The sequence below is a fragment of the Hirundo rustica genome, chromosome 8 (genome assembly GCF_015227805.2).
Source record: "Hirundo rustica isolate bHirRus1 chromosome 8, bHirRus1.pri.v3, whole genome shotgun sequence".
In the NCBI taxonomy this organism is placed as follows: domain Eukaryota; kingdom Metazoa; phylum Chordata; class Aves; order Passeriformes; family Hirundinidae; genus Hirundo; species Hirundo rustica.
In genome coordinates this window covers 21,913,199-21,938,123 of record NC_053457.1, presented here as the reverse complement: position 1 = coordinate 21,938,123, position 24,925 = coordinate 21,913,199, and the positions used below count along the sequence as shown (strand labels likewise).

The 24,925-nt window shown below is 49.8% G+C and overlaps 2 protein-coding genes across 2 annotated transcripts in view; one reads left to right on the top strand and one right to left on the bottom strand.

Annotated features, from left to right (window-relative positions):
• HPSE2 (heparanase 2 (inactive)) overlaps positions 1-16,230 on the bottom strand; it is a 107,926-nt gene extending 91,696 nt beyond the window's left edge. Inside the window, exons 1-3 of the mRNA XM_040071484.2 lie at positions 15,971-16,230; positions 14,804-14,961; positions 2,796-2,957 (exon numbers count right to left, since the gene is read on the bottom strand). Coding sequence (XP_039927418.1) covers positions 2,796-2,957; positions 14,804-14,961; positions 15,971-16,230 — 580 coding nt within the window. The remainder of the gene's footprint in view (positions 1-2,795; positions 2,958-14,803; positions 14,962-15,970) is intronic.
• A 906-nt stretch (positions 16,231-17,136) lies between these two features.
• Positions 17,137-24,925, top strand: part of CNNM1 (cyclin and CBS domain divalent metal cation transport mediator 1) — a 29,457-nt gene continuing 21,668 nt past the window's right edge. Inside the window, exons 1-2 of the mRNA XM_040071389.2 lie at positions 17,137-17,474; positions 24,040-24,108. Of these exons, the coding sequence (XP_039927323.1) occupies positions 17,137-17,474; positions 24,040-24,108 (407 nt within the window). The remainder of the gene's footprint in view (positions 17,475-24,039; positions 24,109-24,925) is intronic.

Below are 24,925 nucleotides of genomic sequence, written 5' to 3'. Positions count from 1 at the left end.
GCACGGTCACAGATCAAAGGCAATTGCTCGTGTCAGGGAGGCAGGCTCAGTAAGCCTGGAAAGATCGCAGAAAGCAGAGGCAAGATGCAAGAGAAAGCCTGCAGACAGGAGCCGAGGAAGGCTCGATGAGAGAAACCAAAGTGGTCTAAGCCAGAGTCTCACATGTGTTCCTGGAGGAATGAGTGCCAGAAAGACTGCCTGGTTTCACTCAGTCTCAGTTGGGTCTTAGCACAAAAACACACATTTCATTTTAAGACACCCTCTTACCTTGGAAGTACCTGCTGCTGTGAGCAGCTTAAATCCCGGTATAACACAGCCCTGCCTGATGCCTGAAATAAGGAACACACTGGGAATTACGTGCAACTGGTGAATAGATATGAAAAAGCCCTCAGCTTACATTGACTCCACAGAGATGCAGAATCGTGCCCTGCACTCTAAGAGCTCTCATTCCTAAATCCATGAGGGTACTGCTTGAAAGTCTGTTGGCAGAATCCATTGCTCACACTTGCAGGCAGAGTGGGAGGCCTGAAAGTCTTTCAAACTGTTCATGTAATTATATTACCTGTGAGGAGGAGGAGGAAGGGAATGGGACTTTTTATCCAGATCAGTACCGTGGTAGTGATATAGGACTAAAAATGCCACACAGTAGTGTTTCTACTCTCAAGCTCTCCAAGAGGAGCTATCCCATCATAAAGCACCTTTATTCTCATATGACTTTGGTAAGATAGGCCATTTACATTTTTTTGGGTACAATTGAAGAACCAGCAGTTGTAGGAACCCTCTCACATAGAGGTGTGGGGTTCAATATTGCTCCAGTCTGGGCTGGACACTGAAGGTCATCCAGAGTATGTGCACGGCATGAGGCCAAGTGACTCCTCAATACAGACCCCCAGGAGGAAGCCCTGTTCTCAAGGATCTCATGGATACTCCATCCCTGCGAACTCAGTCCTTCACTAAGGACTCCCTAAACCACATCTGCATTCTTGCTCCTGCACCTTGCCTCGTGACCTGGGGACTCCCTATGGCACTGTTCAAACCCACCGTGCAGAACAAAAAGAAGTCCTCAAGCAAACTCTGTCTGATTGAATTCTGAAGGTAAGAAATGTCCTTCTGCAACAGATGTACAACCCCCTCTACCCACCCCAAACACCAGATCCATCACAGAGAAGGGAAATATTTACACAAGTTAGTAGAGTTCCAGTTAAATATTATGCTTAGCTGTCTAGAGACCATGTTCTCAGACTATGTCTATGAAATAAAAGATTAAACTTCATAACAATTATGAAGTTGCTCTGCTCACATTCAAAGGGAGTTAAAGAACATTAAAATAGTTCTTTGGGTAATATTCTGGTGAAATTGCTCTCTCCACCCTGGAGAGTTAGAGCTCAAACCTTGTGAACTATCCTGTAAACACACTTGGAAAGGCTAAGAGCTGAGCTGATAACCAGGTAGCACCTCTGCTCTGAAGGTTCTGTAAAAAATGTGAGCAATGCCAGAGAGCTTTTGAAGCAGCAAGGGAAGGAGGATAGGGGAGAGCAGCTTCACTTCTCGAGGGAAGTTTGTTTAGTGGAAAGTAAGCAAGTTGTCAGGGGAAAAGCTGACAATGTTGATTCCAGCAGTTGTACTGGGAATAAACAGCCAAGTGGATTACGTTACAGAGAATGAGAAACGGCTCTGAGGATCCCATTTAAATGCTGGGCCTTCAGGAATGATGTGATTCAGCTACACTCACGGCCCCGATATCCAGTGACCCCCTGGGCTGAGCCTTTCGACAGTTCTGGTGTCACCCTCCGACCTCTGTGGGGTCCCCGGGAGCTCCAACACAGCTGATGTCCCCAGGAGAGCCAGAGCTCGCTGGTGAGGATGCAGACCGTGCTGGCTTCAAGGCTGGGCACTGAGATAGGGGTGGCAGCAGAGTGGGGGAGGTTGTGCAGGACTGGTTTGCCTCTCCCAGCCCAGCAGCAAGGGAAGGCCACCATGGGGTTTGCCATCTCCTCCCCAGACAGAGCACAGGGCCCTTCCTCCTATAAAAATAAGATGCCTGCCTGCCTTTCACAGGAAAGGAACCTGTCAAGAGGAGAAGGGGCTCTCGTTTGATTTATTAGTCTCTTCATCCTTTCCATTGTCTGTGGCTCATCCAGATGCAGTGATAAGGAGAAGAGATATGAGAGGACCCTGCTGGCTGCTGGGATACCATCCTTCTGCCCACTCACTGCCTGAAGACATCAGTCCTTTACAAGCACCATTAAATGTGTATCCAAAATGCGGCAGTCTCCTCCATCGAGATTCTGTTCCCTGGATAATACAAACAGTTGCCAGAAAAAGAGTATCCTCTCATCTCTGTCTAGGCCATTATCCCTTTATATTTGCTCTTTAATATTTACTGGGTTCACACAAAGTGCATGCTCTGGAAAGAAAAAAATCAGCTGCAGCTTAAAGGACTCCAAATTTAGTAATTGCTGCAGCCCCATCGACGTGAACAGTTAGCAGGGAGATTTCTCCAGCACTTCACATGCCGTGGTATTCTGCTTAGGTCAGACTGTAGAAAATGTTCTGTTCGGGGGCACCAAATCTGGAGTGTTTGCATAGGTGCCAGCTCCAGAGGCCTTATGAGTCCACCTCCAGTTCCTGCTGGTTGTTTCCCTCCCAATACCCAGTAACCTTGGTAGGAAACAGAGGCAGCCAGAGAGATGCTGATTCACACAGAGGTGAAGAACCCGAGGGTTTTAACACACCTGTGAGTTAGCAAGAACTAGACCCAGCTCCTGGCTCCAGAGCTAGTCTTGTAGCCTTACCTGTTAGTGTGAGGTTGCTGTATGTGTTTGAAAACTGCTCCTTTAACAAAACCAAGTGCATCTGAGCTGCCTTTTCCCTCTGTAGCTCCAACATTATGTCAGGGTGCTGGGCGATCTTACAGCCTTTCTGCTTATCCAGGGCAATGTCGCTGCGAACAATGTCTACAGCAAAAGGGAAAGAAAAGAGGGAGATGGCCAAACCTCAGCTTTCATTTTCATTTTCGCCAGATGCTTGGATCAGCTCCAGCCAATACGACAGTCACACAATCATCACTCAGCAAAAGCAACCCAACAAAAGGATCCAAACCCCTTGGATCCACCTATGAAATGACCCTCCCCAGCCCAAGTCTCCTTTTCTCCCACACAAAGCTCAAGTTGTACGCTCGCAGAACCTACTAACCCTCCCATCCTTTACCTGCCTAGCTGTTGGTCTCTTACAGTGCTGACCCCACCCTTGCAGGAGAGCGAAAAGTCTCCCAACATTTATATTGCAACCCTGTTACATGTGTACTTGACACTAAATAATGAGAAAAGCCTAAATCCCATTCCAGTAACCCCTGGCTTCCACTTAACCTTGCCTGTCAAAGAGGTGATGAAGAAGGCTTGTTCTCACCTTGTTTATCCTCACTGCAGCTATCACGGGTCAGCATGGCTCATGACTCTTTGAACAAGTGTCTGTATCCTTCTAATGCCTGACATACAGGAGGCAGAAGGATCTTTTAACAATTGTTTTCCCTTCATATGAGCATTCTCTAAGCCATATTGTAGGACAAAAATATGATAATTCCCTACCCTAGAACTACTCACCTGCTGGGGAAAGGGAATGATGGAGTAGTAAGGCAGAACAATAATCAAGTAAGATTTGTCAGTCTAAGCAGGAGGGGAGTGGTGCAAACTAGCCCTTGCTAGGTCACTTAGGAGTATAATAAACTCTGTAACATGTTCAGATCCACAGGCACCAGATGCTGTGTCTAATTCTTACAAAACCTCAGGCAGCCAGCTCTGATAAGCAAGGACTGAAGCTGGAATTCTTCCACCACATTGCATAAGGTCACTTTGCCTCACAGGGCTGATCATTGCTTGGTTCAATTCCCGTCTAGCCAGAAGCTGCTGAAGAAGCTTGCTATCAGAAGAGTCACACCTTGCCCACACACTCTCTCCAGCTCCTTTATTGTTATGCACATCAAGAAACACCAAAATTGCTTCCAAAAGTCATGATCCTGTCTCTCAAGGTGTCCAATCTCAGGTTCAGCAAACTTAAGTTCAAAGCTCTGCTATATCTTGGGCTGGCAGGGAACTGCTTCCAAACATGTGGTGGAGGGCTGGAAGCCACATGATCTTTTCCATCTCTGAGTCTCATTCTAGAGTCACTACACTTTCTTGCCCAGGCTATGTTCTACCTATTTTCTGCATAGCTTGGGATTAGTACAGCTTCTCTAAAGCCCGTGTAAATCAGACTGCTCAGAACAGCAATGTCATTAAGGAACCCATGGTCTGAAGTTAGCCACCTGAGTTCTCCTCCACCCACAGCTACCATACTCAGGACTGGATACTGGACAGCACCCAGATACCATGAAAATATGGTTCAATATTTCTACAACCAGCACTAGAGCATCAGTGACATGGAGCAAGAGGAAGGACTAATGTTCCTCTGCAGCTAATGAGCACAGACCTCTTGACTGTGGGTCTTAGGACCATTCTCTTAAGCAGGCACTGAGTATGACTTGGGCCTACACAACCTTTGCCCAAGGAATGAATGATAAAATCATGAACACCTGTTGTGTGAAATATTTGGAGAACTAAAGACTGACAAACACAACCTTACATGTGTCCCACGCGTTTGCTACCATGGGCTACTGAGTCACCTAGAGCCCGTGGACTTCCTGGGTGATGGATTTCCCTTCCGACAGAACTGAAGGCAAGGGCTGTACACCCCTCACCCCCAAGGTAAAATGAATCCAAACACATCAACGAGGCCCTGAAGGAGGAGAAGACTGAGAGGCAGACAGGTTTGAAACTAGATTGTCAGTATGCTGTCTGCAATTCTCTTCAAACTGCTGTAAGGGTGTCCAGGCTGGGTCAAACCAAGTTTGTTTCCTAAAATCGATGGATGACTTCTAAAACCCAAAGCAGGGCAAATGTGAACCCACGTGGAGGAACCACTGGCTCAGGACCAGGGTCAGGGGCCATGGGCAGTGGACCCTATGTGACATCCACCTTTGGGGACCACAGGGACGGCTCTGCATGCATTGCCAGCAGGGCCTGGGGACAGAGGGCAGGCCCAGGAATGAAGAGCAGGAATAGTGTTTTGATAAAGCTGCTGTGACAGGGATTACCACAAGGATGTCAAGTCACATGCAGACAAATCTCTGGAAGATTGTGGGGAGGGCACAGAAGTCACGGCACTCTGATAGTTATCTTCATCTCTGAGAGCCGCCACTGCAGTCATTCAGGAAGCAGAGGCAAGACATGCAAGGTCCTGTCTTCTCAGATCGGTGAGGGACCCAAGAAACTCACCCAAGACCTAAAGGTGGAGGTGGACCCCATAGTCATTATAACTCCAGCTTCAACTGTGGGCAGATGACTGGGATATGGAGCTCACCAAGGAACTCAGTGCCTGGTCCTTCATACTCCACCGGTGCTCAGTGCAGGGATAGAGGCAAAGGCACCTCTGCACCACCCTGCTGAACCAGCAGCACTGAGGGAAGAGGGGTGCCAGACCACAGCTTCTGAAGGCCTAGGGGAATTCTCAGCACAAGCAACCCGAGGGACACAGACAGCAAGCAGTTCACAGCTTTCAAATCTTTAAAAAGAAGGGACAGAAAAAAGACAGCTGCAAGGAAGCCAAGAAGGAGGATGGTACCCTGGAGGCTCTGGGCTGGGCAGCTCCGAGGGGCAGGAGAAGGGCTCTCATTTCCTTCCTGAGCCTCCATTTAAAAAAAAAAAAAAAAAAAAAAAAAAGGCGACAAACTGCTCCGCAGAACACGGGGCTGAGCAGCTCCTGCCAGGAGTGCGAAAGAAGAACTCCAGATGCGAGAGCCCCAGAGGATGCCGAGCGTTTCCCGAGGGCGGCAGGCCCGGAGCCGTGCCCCCGGCGAGCCGGGTCAGTACCCTGGCCAGCTCAGGCTGCCCCGCGGCCCTCGGCCGGGCCCCGGCGGGCGCGGCGCCCCGGGGCGGCGGGCGCGGGGCCCTCGGCGGCGGCGGCAGCGCGGGGCCGGGCCCGCAGCGCCCAGCGGAATGGAGGGAGCACACCCGTGTGGCGGCCAGGTGAGCTGCGGCCGCCGGCAGGCACCCACCGGCAGGGCCCGCCCCGGGACAGCCCCGCGCCGCGGAGCCGGGAGCCCGCAGATTTCCCCCCGCCAGGCTGCGGGGCCGGGCGCAGGAGGCTGCTTTGCGGAGGCCGGTCCGTCTCCCAGTGCCCGCACGCACCCCTGTCCCGCCTCGGGACGTCTCCTGCCGTTTCGCCGCACGCGGAGGTCACCGAGGCTACCGAGGAAAGGTTGAAGAACAAGTTGGAAAACACCCTTCAGGAGCGGCACAATGGCAGCGCTGCTCTTTCCCGGGTGCCCCAGGACTAGCTGAGCTCTACCCGTCACCTGCACCGAGGGGTTTCAGTAACCATTGCCCACAGGGCAGAGATGTCCCAAACTGTGAGACCTCGAGTACGACACACAGCATGCAGAGGCAGCTCCCAGCCAGGGCCGGGTTTCCCTTGCACAGCGTGAGCTTCTCCAGGTTACAGATTTCTCAGTGCTTATCTGTAGAAGTTGTGGAAATGCTAATTTGGATTGCTCTCTTATGGGTAGCCACATTAATTATCTGGCATCTTGTTTTAATTACCTCTCCTATAGTCCCTTGAAGTAACTCAACCCTTGCTTTCATTATTTTTGCTTTTCATATACTCTGTTTTCTACAGTTGATAGGTTTATATATTTTATATTAGAATACTTTCTCATGGATCAAGTGTACCGAATAAAGGCTTGGGACTAAGGCTACCTAACATTGTCCTTTGTTCAGAATTTACACAGTGTCATTGTGGCCGGCGTGCAAGTGACCATTCCATGGCTCATCCCACCATCTGCCCATAGGCCATTCCATTCCAGGAGCTGCTGGAGTCAGGAAGCAGACACAGACTACTGCAGCTGATCACCTGGAGGACGGGAGGAGGAAGACACAGTCCCTGGTTTATGTGAACAGGACAGAGGGATGTGGCTATTGTCAGAGGGATGTGTGACAGAAGGGTTAGGGAGAGAAGTAACTCATCTTTCTGTGTCTGCGTGTGTGAAGGTGAGCACTGCCCACAGCGATCACTGCTCCAGCAAAAGCAAGAGTCACCACTGCCACGGCAGCAAAACAAGCTGAGTTTGGCCATCCTCCTCAGGGGACTATTTTCTTCAGATTTCCAGTCTTGAAAAGTGAATTTAAAAGGGAAAACCTGCCCTAGATTTTATTCTAACAAAAGATGAACTCTTTTTCTAAAAAACGGAATATTAGGAAATTATGTTAGTACCAAAATTAAGTAAATGTTTAATGAGTGACCAGGCAAAAGTCTTATGATTTTCACATTGTTAAACTTAAAAAGTTTAAGTTAAATCTTAACTTAATCTACTTTTTAAATCAACAAATTAAAAATTCTTTTAAAAACATATTTGTCTGCTGGAATTATTATAAAATGTCCAGTGATTGTGAAATTGGCAAGACAACTTTTATTTAGAAAGACAGAAGATTTCTCAAGACACAAGCTGGATCCTCGTCGTGTCTGTCTCTAATGGGCATATTTTTGACACATTAGTATCATTCCTTTATTTTAAGGGCAAAAAAATCCCTGACAATGAGTTCCACAAGTTATTTCCCACAATATAAAAAAAAAGTCATATTTGTTCGTTTTATATGTAATAATTCCACTGGATGCTCCCTATTTCTTGTGTCATGAAAACAAGGAAATAATCATTCCCAAATTGTCTTCTCTGTGTGACACCAAGCTCGTAGCATTTGTCATAATCTCTGTCATTTTTTCCAAGATGAAAAAATCTCTGTGACTGAAAGATATGACTTTGATCCCTTCCATCATTCTACTCCTCACATATATATTCTTTACACTGATTAGTGTGTCAGCACCTAGTTCACTTATTGCATAAGAATGCTCACAGTGAGTGTTTCCAATTATTTTCTAATAGCCTTAGCATTAGATCCACTTTTTACTTACCAAAATGTATCCAGAGACCGATCCATAATAAATTCAGAACATTTTCCCTGAATGCCAGCTGCTAATTTAGAATGGACAGTTGTGCAGAAAAAAATCACGTCTTTCCCTGTGCATATAATTTTGCATGAATCACTTTTAATTCTGACAAAGTAGATGTAGCATGTAAAGAAGTGTGAAACTAACAAAAATATGTAATTTAAAAATAGAAGTCAGGATGCTTATAATAAACAATTAAATGTATAACCATAGAAATCTTTGTATCTCACCAATACACAAGCAAATAGCTAACAAGTCAGAAATTAATTGCTTGGTTGCACCATTTCCTCAAGTTATTAAAGCACTTTTCATGCATGATTATAGCAGAACAGTTTTTAAAAAGAAAAATGGAGATAGTAATACTTCTTTGGAAGCATCTCCTGCTCACGCTTTATCTCCCTTACCTTGTGTAATGTGATTTCTACAACCTATTTTTTTAAGAATTATTTTTATTTCTAAGGAAACAACTAAGCCCTGGGACTCCTTATAGAGGCAGAGCAGGTTGTAGCTCCTTCCCTGCAGTGGTGGTGCCTGGGAGCTAGGGAGCAGGAGGCTGCCTCAGGTCGTGCTGAGGCACAGAGCAGCCCTAGGTCTGGCAAATCCCAGAAGTCCAAAGGACATCAGGATCTTCCCAGCTTGGGGACTGAGTTCTTGCTATGCCTGAAATGCTGCAGCCCTTCCTAAGGGGCTGTGTTTGAAACACTTGGAGGGTGAAAAAAACCCAACTATTTCCTCTTCAAGCTCTGAAACGACAGATGTCTGAACTGTTGAGGGACACAAAGCAGACAGAAAAGGGGCCCTGGGTGACCAGAAACAGAAGAAGATTCCTTGAATAAAGGAAATTTCGTTTGCTTGTTTTTACCAGGACAACAGGATGGTTCTTCATTCAGAAACATCTACTGCAGTTTTATGAGCTGGCAGAGCCAAAGAGACACTCCCAGACAGGTGGCAACAAGGTCCCCTTTCTCTGGCTCAGGTACCCTCCTACCCCATGATCAGCCTCATAATCCTGCTCACTAAATGTTGCTTTTTTTTTTTTTTTTTTTTTTTTTTACTTGAGATAATTTTCTGCTGGGTTAGCAGAGAATCAGAAATGTGTCAGAGCCAGCACAAGGGAAGCAGCAGAAGAAGAGTGCACAGATCATAAAGAAAGCATGGGGACCAACCCTTTTGATGGCAGAGAAACACGAGGTGAGATTTCCTGCCTTCAGGACATAGATTTGAAGGATTTAATCTGAGCAAGACTGAGACTGCTGCAGTCCCATCTGCCTTCAATGCAGGCTTTCCTTTGCCAGCACTGTCCTCTACACCTCTGCCTGGTCACGTGGCATTAATCAATCTGGCCACTGAAAAAGCTGAAGTGCAATCACATCTCCACCATCAAGTTTTGGACAGCTGAGTTCCCTGAACTGACTCGCCACGCAAACTCAGGCTCCAGGCGTGGAAGAGAGCAGGAATATGCCAGAAGGGGCAGAAGAGTGGGAAGAGCAGCCCCAGCCGAGGTCAGCTCCAGCCCCTGTGTAACCACATAAATGAATCCTCAGCTCATTTAACAGCTTATTACCTTCCTTTCCACTCAATGCCCTGTCACAGGTTCTAACAGCATGGCATCCCAGAATACAATTGTGCAGCATGGACTGAGCGAGGGTGAAAATATGTTCCCACTGCCAGACTAATTTAGAGGCTTAGATGCAGTGTTGAGTACCTGAGGAGGAAGGAATGGATACAACACTGAAAGTATACACAGAAAAGCCATGACAGTATTACATAGCATGACATGAAGTTTCCCACTCTATACTGCAAAATCCCCTGACTAGTATGGAAGGTTTAAGAAACATGTCTTTGTAATTTTTTTTTTTTTTTTTTTTGCTGCAATTGGCCATTTTTCCAGATGCCTCGTATCCCTTAAAAAAAAAATAAAAAATAGAAGGAAGCAATTTATCAGCAATTAAAAGAGTATTTTGAAATGTGTTGTCCATACACACATCAGCTCAGAAACTTCTTCAATGCACTACCTACAGCATACCTACATGCACTACCTACCTACCTTCTCCTCTCCCTCCCGCGGCCCACACAGGGCCACACAAAGTGTCCTTTGGTCTCTTCTCAGCCATAAAAAGGCTACAAAAGTCTACAAAAGACTGGGGTATAGGAGTGAGAAGCTGTGCACTTGGGCCAATATATCTTTGAGAATTCCAGCTATTAGTAACTCCTCTTTTTCTGCTGGAATCTTCCTTCACAGCACATTTGCACAGGGGGAAGCTATAGCAATGTCTATGCCACCACAGGTTGTCCAAAGCTGGCTCAGTGGCTTTGAGGTGAGAGGCAGTTGAGGATCACCCTGCAGACAAGGAGGCTCCACATTAGCCCACCAAGCTCATACTGGAGCACCAGCAAGGAGCTTCCAAAACGAGCTCTAGGCTCAGGCACTGAGACAGCACCTGCAGCATCTCTTGCTGAAACAGCACCAGGACTCCACACACACATAACACGCCAACACCAAGCTCCAGGGCAGCATGCAAGTCAGGTTTTTGCAAACTCAGCTTCAGAGGTTTTGTACCGGCAACAACCCATGGCTTTGCTCCAAAGAGGAGCTGCTCAAGCCTGTTTTCCTGGAGACCAGTGTTCCTTGTGGTCCCATTCCTCAGACCCAACTGGTCCTTGGCACATGTGAGGCAGTTGAAAGGACAGGCTGAACAGACTCCTTGCTAGGAAGCCCCACAGCAGAAGGAGAAGCAGGTCTACTACATAGACTGAACATGAAAGCTTACATCTTGGTACCTGCCCTGGAATCAGACACGTGCCTATGGCAGCAGAGAAACACATCTCCAGATAACAAAACACAACACTGAGCACAGCTGAGGGAAAAAAAAAAATGAACTCAGTAGGGCACATACAGAGAAACACCATTTAAGGGAGGGAAAAGTCTCTCAGGCTAAAAATGTTACACCTCTTGATCATAAAATGTCAAAAAGTCTCTGGCACAGCCCCACCTCCTGGTACCACAGAGCCTGGCATAGATTAAGCTGGGTTTCTGTTTCTAACAAACCTCAGGCTGACCAATAGGGTCATATCCAAATAGGCTGGACTCCAGGAGTGACCATCCAAAGTAGGGGTTGCACGGGATGGAAGCCACCTGGGGCGGTACACAGGCGGGGTGTTAGTATAACACGTTAGATGACCTAATATTTAGCAAAGTCCAGGAGGCACCTGCAGCCACACTACCATCAACAGGGTCTGCACACCCTATGGCTCTCCAAGACCATCTATCATAGGAATCCACTTTTATGAGCTGCCCTGTCAGACACTGACAAATCTGCCAGCAAGTGATGAAATTGCCATGCCAGTTTTATATGCAGCGCTGAAACAAACTGCCACACACACCCCCTTCAAGGGCATCACAGGTAGTAATGACAGAGCGTGCACCACTTTGTTACCTTTGCTGCTCAAACATGACTAGTTTAGACTGGGGTGAGGCTGTTCACACATGCAAAGGAAGGATACCATACGCCCCTGGTAACACACAATACCCCCAGGTCTGTGTTTTCAGGAAAAATCTGAACAAGAGATGAGTTACCCTGAAACATAAAGGAGACACCTTATTCCAGGAAAACTAAGTACGTTTTAGATACAAGTCAAAAGCAATTACTACTACCCTCAGAGCATACCCACACTCTCTCTGAAAGAAAGAAGTGGGAAAAAATGGGCTGGTAAACCCAAGGGCAGGCCTAGGTAAAAACAATTTTCAGAAGGTGGAGGTGGCATAGTCCAGAACATTTAAAAGGGAATCAAATACAATTTTAAGAGCAGGGGAAGACTAAGGTGAATCTCTGAGGAGGTCTGATAGTCAGGAAGACAGAGCACCACAGAGATGTAAAAACCATCAAAGGGACAAGTGAGGAATACCCAGTCTGAAAAGCACCAGGGTAGCAGAGGGGGATTTACAGGATGAAGACCCCTGTACCGGATCTTCATTCCAACTCTAGCAAGCATGGTCACAGGATCCACGAAGGATGATGCAAAGCAATCCTGTTGCTGTTGCTGCCTCCCATCTGAATGCCTGAGAGGGCCACAGCAGTGTGGCCCGTGAGCACACAGTGGGGCCAGCTGCTGTGATGTGAACACCACTCACAGTCACTCACTGGTAACTGCAGCTCTCTGAGCAATCTTGCACACGTGCCCTTCACCTCTCAGCCCTGCACTCGGAGCTGCTGCAGCTCAGAGGAACACCAGCAGTGCCCTTCCCTCCCCTCTGTGCACAGGCCACAGGGGAACACAAGGCACGGGAACAGCCGTGGGGGCTGCAAAGAGAGCCCAGACTCTGTGGGCATAAGCCTGGAGTCTGTGTGCACCCACAGGCAGAAGAGGCAAAAAGACAAACACTCAAAGCAGAAAATGACCGAACAATCACTTGCCACATCACTGAAAATCACTACGGTGCTGCATAAAACCTTAAAATCTACTGATTTCTCTGTTAAATGTTTTCTGACTTTTTTAACTAATCAAGCCCCCCAACATCTTCCCCACTCCCACACCATTATAAGAAATTTCAGAAAATAGGTAGTGGATGTACAAAAGCCCATGGGCGTGGAAAACAACCCCAACCACCCCAGACTGCTTGGGGAGAAGGAAGGGTACCTAGCAGGATGGTTGTTGGTTTCTCCCATGCTCAGGTGCTGATTGCCATCGGTTTTCTGTGCTCTGTTGAGGCTGTAAGTCCCCAGCAGCAAAAGCAAGCTGCATGTCCTGATCTCAAGCAAGTCCTGGGTGAGCCACAGATGAGGGAACAAAAATGAGACCAGTGACTCCAAATGGAGAAGTTGGCTGCTCGTGCCCAGTACAGCACAGCAAAGAGCTGTGGTGGCATCAGGATTTTTATTTGGAGAACTGGATCCCTCTAGTGAAGCACTCGGTTCAGCCTCAGCACAAAAGGATGTGAGCTACTAGCAATTCTAGCCCTTATCCAAATAGGGTGAAACTCCCTGACCCTGGAGTCTGCACACAGATCTTACGAACAAATACGAGAGCTTTGCTTCCAGGCAGGAAATCCCTTTTACCACACCTTTCTGATTTACACCAATGCTTGATACACACCACATGTGTCTTCCCTTTCCTTCACCAACATTCACAACGGTGCTGTTCCATATTTAAGTGATGAAAAGTTAAGACCTGTGGTTACAACTTCTATGAAAAGCTTCATTTTGAAGGCTGCTACATTTCTATTTTATTGCCATGAAAAAAAATCCAAAATATTTCAGTCCTTCCTTAACATGAAAGCTGTTGTGAAGACATTTAATCAGTAAGCGTAAGTTCTCTCCTGCAAGTTGTTGAAATATGGAAGGTGGGAAAATTAATTCTTACAAATGTTCTGTGTGAGTCCCATCCACAATTTTATGCACGACACTTAATTTCTACTGTACAAGGTGTACGTGGCAAGTTTGGTCAGCATTTTTTCCTGAAGTGCATCTCAGCAGGCAAAGCTCACAACAAACCCTTTGATTGAGATTTGTTACAAGAAGAAAAACAAGGAATTACATTGGGATTGCCCCAGCTAGGAGATCAAGTGAAAGATGGAGCACAAAAACTTACCCACCTGCCTGCTTGTGGGAATAGAAGGACATTCATCTCAGAGAGCTCAGATGTTATGTAGGGAAACAGCGGGAGTGAGCCATCAGAAAACTGGCAAATGCATCTGCTTTTTCCATTCAGGACTGCTGCTGACTAGATCTCTGCAAAATTTCCTCTGCTCCACAGACCTGCCCAGTGGGATCTGTCTGGCATTAACTGGCCTTCAAAATTACTTACGGAAAAATCTTATGCTAATTTTTGTGAGTCGTTGAGTAAGGAAAAGAAAAAAAATAACAATCTTGTTTCTTTAAAAAAAAAAAAGAAACAAACTAAGCAAGAGAAAAAATCAACAAATTCTTGCATGTGGACACGGTATTCTGCTTCTTAAAAGAAATGCCTTAGGATGGAGAAACGGCCCTAACTTTTCCACAGTTTCTTTGTGCGAATTATGGGCCGCGAAAGGTGAAAGCCTTTTGTGTGCTGAGGTCCGATGGGGAGAAGGGCAGACGGCGAGGAGGGGAGCAGCGGAAAGGCAGGGGCCAGGCGGCGACTTTGGAAAGAGCTCGGTGGCCGAGCGGTTCGGAGGGGGAACAGCCTCGACCGGCCACCAGCCCGCGGGGACCGACCGGCACCAAGCCCGGAGGGGCAGCGGGGAGCCCGAGGGGCTGCGGCGGGCACGGAAACGCGCACAACGGCGGGGTCCGTGCGGAAAGGCAGGGCTCCCGAGAGAGGGAGAGAGCCGCGGGACGGGGCGTGCACAGGCATCCCGGGGCTCCGATGCCCGGCCCCGCCCGGAGCCGCGGCAGAGCCTCCTCTGCGGCCGGCGCTGCCCGCCGGGGCTCGGGGGCAAAGGGAGACGGAGGGCGCGGCGGAGCGGGGGAATATGAAAAGTTCCGCTCCCCAGGGCGGGTCTTTTGTTCCCGGGAGCCGACACCCGCCGAATCCACCGGCAACGGAAGGGGGGGGGGGGGGGGGGGGGGGGGGCGGGGGGGAAGAGAGCTCCGCCGAGCTCCTCGGCTCCCCTCTCCCGGAAAGAAAGGGTACGGGAATTCTGCCCTGCCCGGTGCCCGGCGGCAGCGTGCCCGGGCGCGGCACGGCCCCGCCGGGCGCGGGGAGAGCGGGGCAGGCGGAGCGGGACCGCCCGGCTCCCGCAGCGCCCGCTGCAGCGCCCGCCCCCCGCGCCGGCCCCGGGGCTCACCGTCCTCGTAGTTCTTGAGGTAGTAGTCGGGGCCGGGCCCGCCGCGGCTCTTGGCCGGGTTCTTCACGTTGTGGAACTGCAGAAAGTCCGTCCTCTTGCCCGCGAAGCGCAGGAAGGCGGGGGCCAGGCCCCGCGCCAGGGTCACCAGCCGCCGGGAGCTGGGGAGAGGAGAGAGGGCTGAGGAAGGCGCGGGCCGGGCCCTCGCTTCCCCAGTACCGATCGAGAACCACGGGGCTCGAGGAGCCGCCGTTGCCCCGGCGGGCCCCGTTGCCCCGCCCGGGGCGGTGCGACGCGGTACCGGCGGCCGCGGGGCTCTGCGCGGGCCGAGCGGCTCGGCCCTACAGCCGGGAGCCGCCCCGCCCGCCCGTGCTGGCCCGGGGGCCGGCGGGCCCGGCTCCCCTCCGTCCTGCCGGAGCCCTCCGGACAAGTGCAGCGGCGTCCAGGAGGCAGAGGCGCTCAGCGCCACGCGGGACCGTGCGCGGGCCGAGCCGCCGGGAGGGGAGAAAAGCGGGAGCCGTCCCAGCTCCGCTCCTCTCACGCTTTCCCGCATCCTCGCCCTGCTCCTTCCCCGGCTGCCGAAAGGACCCTCGGAGAGGGCGTGCGGAAGAGACCCGCTCCCCCTCCCCGACTTACCCAGCAGGGAGAAGGCTTTCTGGCCGTCCCAGCGCCTCCAGGCCGCGGCCGCTCAGCACCGCCGGTGGAACCCAGCGCAGCTGCAGCCCGGCTCTGCCCCCCGCGCTGGGCTGGAAGTCCGGGGAGCGGTGGGCTCAGAAGACCTGGCCGACACCCGCTCTCTGCCCGTCGGGACCCGGGGAAGGCTCGGCTCGGCTCGGCAGGCGGCCCCGATCCTGCTGCTGGGTTTTTTTTTTTTTTGATTGATTTAGATTTTTTTCCCCCCCCTGCTCTTCCTCGGCCCCGTGTTGTGCTTTTTGCAGAGGAGCGGTTGCTGGAGCGAGGGGAGCACGACATTTTTTGCAGTCATAACTGATAAGTCTCCGAAATGCTTTCTCCATTGCAAACATGTGCATCTTAATGGAAACCATGGCCTCGCTCCCTCCGTCACAACAAGCGCCGCCAGCAGCGCGGAGCCCGGCAGGGCTGGGCGGCGGGGCCGCCGGGGCGCCCCGCGGGCGGCGTGGGGAGGGCGCCGGGGGGCTCCTGCCTTACCTTAAGAAATCGAGCCAGCCATCATGAATGATGGAGGGGTCCAGCTGCAGGGAGAGGAAATTCTCACTGATTATCCTGACAGGGCTCTTGGTGTTGACATCAAGGAGAATGAGAGTTCTTCCCTTCACACCTGGAGGTTTCTCCAGCGGCAGTGCTCTCCTGTCCCCAGCCTGGGAGGGCAGCGAGAAGGTGGCCATGAGGGCCAGCCCAGGTGCCATCAGGGCTAGGAGCCCTGGGGGGCAGGAGCTGGGACAGGGCATGCCGGAGAGCAGGAAACCCCTAATTAACCGCTGTCTGCAGGGGCTCGCTGGTGGCTAATTGTCCTTATCTAAAGTGTGGGGCGCTCTGCCTTTTTTTGCAATGTTTTGGTGTTGGTGGAGGGGAACTCACGCCCCTGACCAGCCTTTCTCGCAGCCGGTGCCAAGACTCCTTGCAGCCAGCACCGCCCCTTTAAGAGATGCAGGCTCCAGACATTTTTAACTTTTTGAAGGTAAGGGGAGGCTCCTGGTTTAACCCCCTCGGCTCGGGGCCCGCCGCCCTGCCGCAGCCCTGCCAGCACCGAGCTTTCGCTTTGCGCCGGCTCCGGCTGACGCTTTCGGTCCCCGCACCACGCAAAACCGGGACGGAGTCAGGACACCGAGACACCGGGGAGCTCGGGACGGGGACCGGAGCGCGGGGACCGGCCAGCACGGCCCGAGATGGTCGCCGGCTGCAGGAACGACAGAGACGGTAAGGCAGCGAGGACGGCTCTGACTGGGGCAAGGGGGGGGTACTCGCCCCGAAAAAGCCCCAAACACAACTTGAGGGAAGAGTTAGTTCCAAACCGCGCCGGGCCCCGCGGTGCTGGGCGAGGCCCTCGGGACTGAGCGCTGGAGGCTCTGCGGGACCCTACGGATGCTGCGCGGGGCTGGGGGCCGCCAGCACCGCGGAGCCCCGGCACGGCACGCTCGGTGCGCCTGCCCGAGGCTGGGACTCCGCTCCTGGCACGCAGGCAGTCGGGCACTGTGAGGAACCGGGGCACGGAGAATCGAGCCGCCGGTCGCTCTTTCCCACCTGCCTCCGGGCCCGTCGGTGTCCGACCAACGGCAGGGAGAGAGGAGGGGCGGCAGCAGCAGTGCCCGATGTGGAAACGTCCGCATCGCGGATGGGACGGACAGCGCGGTTTGATGGCACTGACGACGCCCGTGACGGGGCCAGCGCTGCGCCGCTGCCTCCAGGACGGGCCGGGAAGGACGAACGGGGCTCGGCGCGTTGCAGAAGCGCACAAGATTGCGGCTGTCGGCTCTGGGCGCAAGATCGGGCCGGGGATAGGTGGCGGCTGCCGACAATCCTGGGAGCCACAAGGAACGTCCATCCGAATCGGGCATCTCCTCCGTCAGCAGCCGCTTCCCAGGCAAGCCCCGAACTCCCACAAGCAGTCTGAGACCTCCGGGACACGGAACGCGCCCGTACCCGGGCCCTCGGCCGCCGTGGCCCGCCCCGGTTCCCGCATCGCCCAGCCAAGGTGGGCTGACGGCGGCAGGGCTGAGCCGGGCCAGGTGCGGTCCGTCGGGGCCCCGCAGCCCAGGGGATGGGGCGGCCGCAGCACCATCTGCTGGTGAGGGGCCCGGCGCGGCGGGGGAGCCGGCACCCACCTGCGGACACCCTCCGCGCCGCCGTCGGGAGATGCCGGGGCTGCGAGCGGCAGCGCGGCTTCGGGATCGAGGCGCAAATCTCCCCGCGGGAATGGGCCGAGCACCGGGGAACCCGCCAGCCGCCCTCGGAGAGCCCGGTGGGTCGAGTACGAGAGGCCCGGGCAGAGGGATCAGGGGCACGGACAGCCCGCTGTCCCGGCAGGGCTCCCCGCCCTCGGGAACCCCTGCAGCTTCTCCCGGTGCCCCTGCGGAGCTACTTGCGCGCCCCGATCGCCCCAGGCAGGGCCCGAGCGGCGGCGGGAGCGGCCCCGGTGACCCGGCGGCGAGTCCCGGAGCTCGGGGCGCTCGGCGGAGCCCCTCACACAGGGGAAGCCCTCGGACAGCGCTGTCTCCCGGGGGAAATCTCCACTCCCCCTGTCTCTCTGCTCGTGAAACGCTTCAAGACAAGAGGGGCAGCCACCCGTGCCAGTCCCGGGTCACTCAGGCAGGGCTGCGGCAGTACGGAGCCGCTGTGGAAGGATGAAACATACCTCCGGCTTTGCTAGGGGTGAGCGGGAAATACACTGAGATTTGTCGTGAAACCATCCCGCCAAAGCGGAGACGGGAGCAGGGCTCCAGCCGCGCCTGGGAAGAGGCTGCCGAGAGCAGCGCAGCGCAGGCTGACCCAGAAGAGCAAAAGGGTGCCAGGGGCAGCGGGCTCTGAGAGCTGTAACGAGAGCATTCGGGGAAAAGAGCTGTGCAACTTCAGCTGTGCAAAGCCCTGGCATCCCGGGACAGGAAGAAGGCAATTTAAGACTGGAAATTTGTGTTCGGCTGCAAACACTTCTGCCGAGGCTTGCAATAGCACTTAAAGCTGACCCAGGACCTAAAGCCTCTGCTTCAGAAGCTGCGCAGTTTTTTGGGGGTCATCTCCAAATGAGGAACAGGAGTTTTAAAATTATCTCGTTATTTTTTAATAATATTTTTCTATGCTTTTAGAAGATGTGAGCAAAGCTTCAGGGGTATTTGTTGTGGTTGCAGGCCGAAATTTTGTATCGTGCCTTCCTCCAAGGATAGTTCTATTTTCAAACGAAATTCCAGTGAGTTCTGTAGTAAAAGGGGAAAAAAACCACAAACAAAAACTAAACAAATTATCCACTTTAACCTCCTTTTTACAATTTTTTTTTTTTTTTTTCCTTTCAAACACATTACTTCGGAAGAGAAATGTGTTTATTCTGAAAGGTTCCCCACAATTAGTCTCTGCTTTGAACGCAAACTCCGGATGCACTAAAGCCACTTATCTGCGGAGCTATCACCAACAACATTAAACAGCAGGGAAAGAGGCAAAAAAACTCCCAGATGCAGGAGCCACCTTCCAGATTCCGGGAAGACGGCGTTAAAGGAAATATTCGTTTACCTATCTGAGCTTTCCAAATCAACACCGGGAGCTTGTCCCAATCCTGTGCCCTCAGCAATGCGATTGCACCCCACTTTGCGTCTAGCTCCAGCAGCGGCAAGTTAAATCTAAACATAAAGTGGTCTGACCTTTTTTTGTTTGTTGGACTGTTTCTCAAGAAATTGTAGGCTTGCTATAGAAAACCTTTAAACGCCAAAACCGCCTTGGTTCTGTGCGAGCGCTGGCGCAGCGGCGGAGGCGCGGGGAGTCCCGGGCCCCGGGAGCTGCGAGTCCCGGGAGCCGCCGCTGCCGCCCGGCGCAGCTCGGCGATGGCCCGGGAAGCCGCGAAGGGGGAACACGGCCACCTCCCCCCCAGCCTCGCACACCGCATAGGAGCTATCTCAATTTGCACCAGCTGCGACCCTGGCTCGCCGTCCGCAGGGGCGGAGAAGCGATGATCCTTTCTTATATTACGATAATTACTTTAGAAAGCCTGACTCACATAAAAAGTATCCATAAAGATTTACTCGCGGTTTTGTCAATTTCGAAATAGGTTTCTCCGTTTTCCGTCTACTCTAAACTTGCTGGTTTGAATCTCCAAAACAGTCATTGGAAAAGAAAACTGGGGGAGGAGAAGCATTTCTATAAAGAGCTTGACCAAAGCACATTAAATATTTTCCCAACATCACCAAATAAACAACAATCCTCCAGCTCCCTATAAACTATTTAAAGCATGTCATATCATCTCTTCTGCTCTTGCCAATGTACTTTTCTTTTAATTTACAAGCTGATTAGAGCAGGGGCCTGTCTTTTTGTATATATTTGCAAAATATTTGGCACCCTCTCAGTCAGTTGCAGTTCACAAACACTTAAAACTGCATTTAACTTCATTATTATAGGTAGTCACTTCGCTTTTCCATCTCTTCTGTAGAGCTACTGCCTGTGAAAGTGCTTCTTGTAAATGGCCTGAGCAGTTGTTGAAGGTTTTCAGCAGAGGAAACATCTTTAGATAAAAAAAAAAAAAAAAAAAAGAGAGAGAGAGAGAGAAGAAAAAGCACAGCGGAAATCTAAACTCAGATCTCAGGCTATACAAATTGGCCCAAAAGAAAATGGCAGAAATCTCCTTAGGAAGAACATTTTTAGTTCACTAAAAAATAAACTTTGCTCATAAATGATGAAAGTTATTATCATCAGAGGATGTCCTGTACCAAACAAACCTCCATTAGGCTGGGAAGGATAAAACAGGCTAGACAGCCCTTAAAAAAAAAAAATCATCATGTCTTTGATTCCCAAGATATCAACCATGTCTGTTTCTGTAGTGCTGTCAAGTAAATCTGAGTTATGGATGCTCTAAAAGAAGCCAGCAGGGAGAAAATTCAGCAAGTGAAAATTAAGAGTGTTATCCATACTTCACAAAACCACAGTTTCTTTTCAGGCTCTTAAGCTTCTGCCCCGTAGCATGCTATGACGATTTCTTAGAAGAGCAAAACCAGTGAATACGGTAAAACTGTGATCATCAGAGCGTGCAATTGCATGACAGATTCTTTTTACCGAGCTTTTTGCTCATTCTGCAATGCAGTGTCCATCATTTTCACCACAAGAGCGTTAACGTCTGGAATGCAACCTCCTAAAACTGCCAGTGCCTCAAGGTGGGTGTCACACAGTCTGAACTCCACTGCTGAAACCATTTTCTAACATGTTTATGTATCATGTCTAACCAGATCAAACAGACAGAGGACAGTTGCTTGATTTAATACAGTATCCACGTATTGCTCTTTAATGTAGGTGACCTGGGAAGTTTTGTGAAAAGCAAATACCTCTGTCTGAGCTAGAAGGACTGGCTGGCTAGGGAGCTCAGCCACAGCAGGAGGAAAGCAAGCCCACTGAGAGAGCTTCCTCCCTCCAAACATGCAAAAGGCAAGGCATCGATCAAAACCAATGGCCTGGTCAGGAAAAGCACAGTTGGCAATGTTGTCTTTGCATTTTTGCCAGTGTGAAAGGAACACAAACGGGTATTTCCAAATCTGGCAACAGGAAAAATCACGTTTCTTTGAGAGTCGATCCGTACTCACTAGCTGCATAATGAAAAAACCCTTTAAAAAAAAAGAGTGGGAGGGACGGGGGGACAGGGGACAGGATGACATGAAACTGGGAGAGTGAAACGGAGTTTTAGGCAGCTACCAATTTTTTTTTGTTTTGTTTTTTTTTCAGTTTTTGTAACTCAGTTTCCAGTTCAGTGAGAAGTTAGATACCATGTACTCTGTTGGAATAAACAGCATTTATTGTTTTCTTTAATCTGCCTTATTGTTCTATGTTATCCGACTTCTGATGCATGGTCTCAAAAATACTCTTACAAGCCCAGAGTACCCCGGGCCTGCTGATTTGTTCCGTGGAGAGGACTTGTGAAATCACAAAGTATTCATCTCCCAACAGGACTTCTAGGGTCCTTGAAAGACTGAGATACACGATTTCCGTAAAGCTGTAGAAATTGCTTTGGGGACTCAAACCAGGTCCCATCTCAGCACACAGAAATCCCCTTTGCCCAGTGCCTCTTCAGCAAGAAGGAAAAAATCCTACATAATGACTGAGAACATTTCAGTGTACAACAATGCCCTTGGACAGAGAATGCTCTTTGGCTCCATTAACTTCTCTGTACTCATCAATGGCCAGGTCTGATTTCACTTTTTCTTTTATATCTCGAGAAGCACCAAATACAGCAGCAATTTGTCACAGTCAAAGAGATACAGAGTGAGAACAGAACAGTGGAACTGGAGCTCTGCAGTGCCCTGAACAGCCTCGGAAACCATTTTCCTCAAACTGAGCCCAGCCCTGAGCAGCAGAGAAATGTGTAGAATTATCCCTGTTTCACATCATCACGTGAAAAAGAAAGAGAAGTGAATATGCCAATTTTACAAGCCTGAGAATGAATGCAAGTGAGTGTTTGTCCCACCATCTGGGGGAGATGATAGAGGTGAAGGGAGAGGGAACATGAGGGGGATGGTAAAAATTGACAGAAACCTTCTATTTTTCTGGAGGGATGCTTTACATTCCAGCAGCAAAAATGGAGGAAGTGGACATGAGAATTACATCAGAGAGGGGAAGTAAGAAGATGGATGAAGTGCAAGACTGGAGGAGCAAACGAGTCAATTATGAAAAAGAGGAAGGGACTGTGCGCAGAAATCAACGAGGAGATGGAGCTCAGGGGAAGAAACAGCAGCCAAAATGCTCTCAAATCAGAGATGCTGCTGGGGTGAGAGAGACAGAAAAGAATTGGAATATTCCAGGTAATGATAAAATGGTAAATCCCTGTTCCCTGTATTTATTTGCATAGGGCAAATAAGCTCTCTGTCACCAGCTGTATCCAGACATCCCAGCAAGGCGCTGCTGCAGACAAAGACTGGACAAATCAGCTCTCTCAAAGCTGCAAACTCTTGGTGTGCATCAGAGAAATCAGAAGCAAAGCATGAAACTCACAGCTAGAGAGCAAGAGGAGAAAACTATGGATCGTGCCTAAAAACCAGACAAATAGATGAAGTAGAAATAAAGTTAAATGCCCATAAGGAACCACAAAATGCAGAGGCTCGGAAGAGAGCACCACTGAATGAGGGGGAAAGGCCAGCAGTACATCAGTGACCTGTACTCATGGAGGGAGGAGGAGACAGGCTGATGCCAGATGGACTTTAAACCAAGTACTCTGCTTCCATTGCCCAGAAAAAGCTCTCAAATAAATCCAGAAAAAGCAATGTTCTTTCTGTATAAATTCCAGAGCCCTTACAGAAACTTGTTCTCACCTCATTGCTCAAGGGCTGGCATGTCCGCAGAAGTGAAGGGTGAGGTGCAGAGTCTGTAACCCAGGCACAGAAGCTTATTGCCCACAAAAAAAAAAAAAAAAAAAAAAAAAAAAAAAAAAAAAAAAAAAAAAAAAAAAAAAAAAGAAGTAAGGAAAGTGTATTTATTCACAGCACAGACATCTTTGTCCTTTCTAACATGGGCAACCGGGTGTTGCCTTGTATCTTCTCCCTCCACAATTTCCCTTCTGTTAGTCCTTTTGAACAGCAGAATGGAGAATGCTAAAAATAAAGCTATATAAGCAATGTAATAGGCATGCAATTGCATGTCCATTTTCTTTGAAAAAAATGATGCTTTATTTCCTGTTCAATGGAAAATACAGTTTGATGTTACAGCTATTAGGTTTTGACTGAATGCAGAAATTTGACTGAAACAATGACATTTCCCCCCGTATTTACTATTACCATATGTCACTGATTATACATTTAAGTTGCAAAAATGAATTAGATTTCATGGCTTCCTCAAGCTAGATTCTCTTGGAATGGACTGTCTTTTGTTATTAACCAAAATGCTTGGAAAACAGTTTAAATCAAAACACCAGACTTTTGGTATCATTTCAGGAGAAAACTGGTTATCACAAACCAAGTGCTTAACACATTATCGTCCAGAAGGCTGGGTGAAGCCTTGCAAAGCTGCAGCCATTGTGGCCAGGATAAAGAGGGTTAATTGAACACCACAGACTTAGAGATGGAAAAAAGGAGAGGGAAAAAAACTACCAAAATACGCTGTTTGCAGCTCTCTTGCCTGAGGTCTTATTCCTTCTGCTTCTGAAGTTATCATATATCCCACATCACAGTGTTTATTTCACTTAGGGAAAGTATTTTCTCTAAGCTGGCTACAGAGCATTAGTGACAATCGGATTGCACATATGTTCCAGGAGAAGCCAGCCTTGTCCTTGCTAGATTTCCTCCTCCTTTCTGGAGGAAAAAAAAATTTTTTTTATTTATTTATTTATTTATTTTTTTTTTTTACTCCTTCTGTTTCCCATCATGATTTGGATTGCTAACATTTCTATCCCCACTAGGAGTCCCTGGTGGCTCCCGGCCCTTTTCTAGAGGACCAGCGGACAGCAGAGCCCCTGGGCTCACATCAACCAGGAAGGAAGTGAATTGCAACTCACAGCCTCCCGGACTCCGATTTCAGACCTTAAAGCCAAGGCCATGCAGAGACTTTCGGAAACTCCCCATGTTCATGCTCCCCACTTCCTGCAGGTCCTGTCTGGACCTGAACAGCCAGAGCTGGAAGAGGACAGCGGTGACTAGAGAAGTCACCACTGGCAGGTTTGTGGATATTGTAGGCTGTGGCACAAGCTGCAGAGGGAGCTCAGTGGTGGCAGACACAGTGTAAAACAGAACCTGAGCAGTGCTGGTGAGTGGGAATCAGGTTGTCAATCCTAACTGAAAAGTTAGGGAAAAATGGGTAAAATAAGTAGGGTTCAGCATAAGAGAAAAAGGACAGCTATGCTGTACTTGCTGAAGGACTAACCAGGCAGGATACAGCCAGGACAGGCTTCAGTGAGAACATTGCAAATTCATGTCATATTTTGCCAAAGACTCGATCAATTGAGCATGTGCTAAAGCTGAGTTTGTTTTGCCTTATTTGCAGCTTTGGAAGATATTTCCTATCTTGACTCATTGAACGCACTCCAACCACACACCTGCAACTTCTGGAGTGCATCCTCTCAGCAAGAGGCTGGCTAGCACGTCATCACTTATGCGGGGCAAATCCTACTGAAAGCACATCTGACCACAGCTTTCACACCAGTTTACTTTTACATGTAGCACATGTAAGCTAACATCTGGCAGGAACACAACTATGTCCTGATCGAGATGGAGCTCATAGCAACAGATGGTGTTTGATACTGCAGGACCAGAGAGGCTCTACCTTAAACTGAGCGTTATTTCTCTTCTGGCCACATCTTTTTCTGAGTGGAGCCACTGTCGCCTATGGCTTTGCAGTCCCCCCAGGACCAAATACACTCTCAACCTGCAGGTCACTGCCTAATCCTAACATCCAGGTGATTTTGCTCTCATTGAGGCACGTCAGCACACAAAGCAGGGTGCTGATGCAACCATTATATTGTACATTAGTACAACA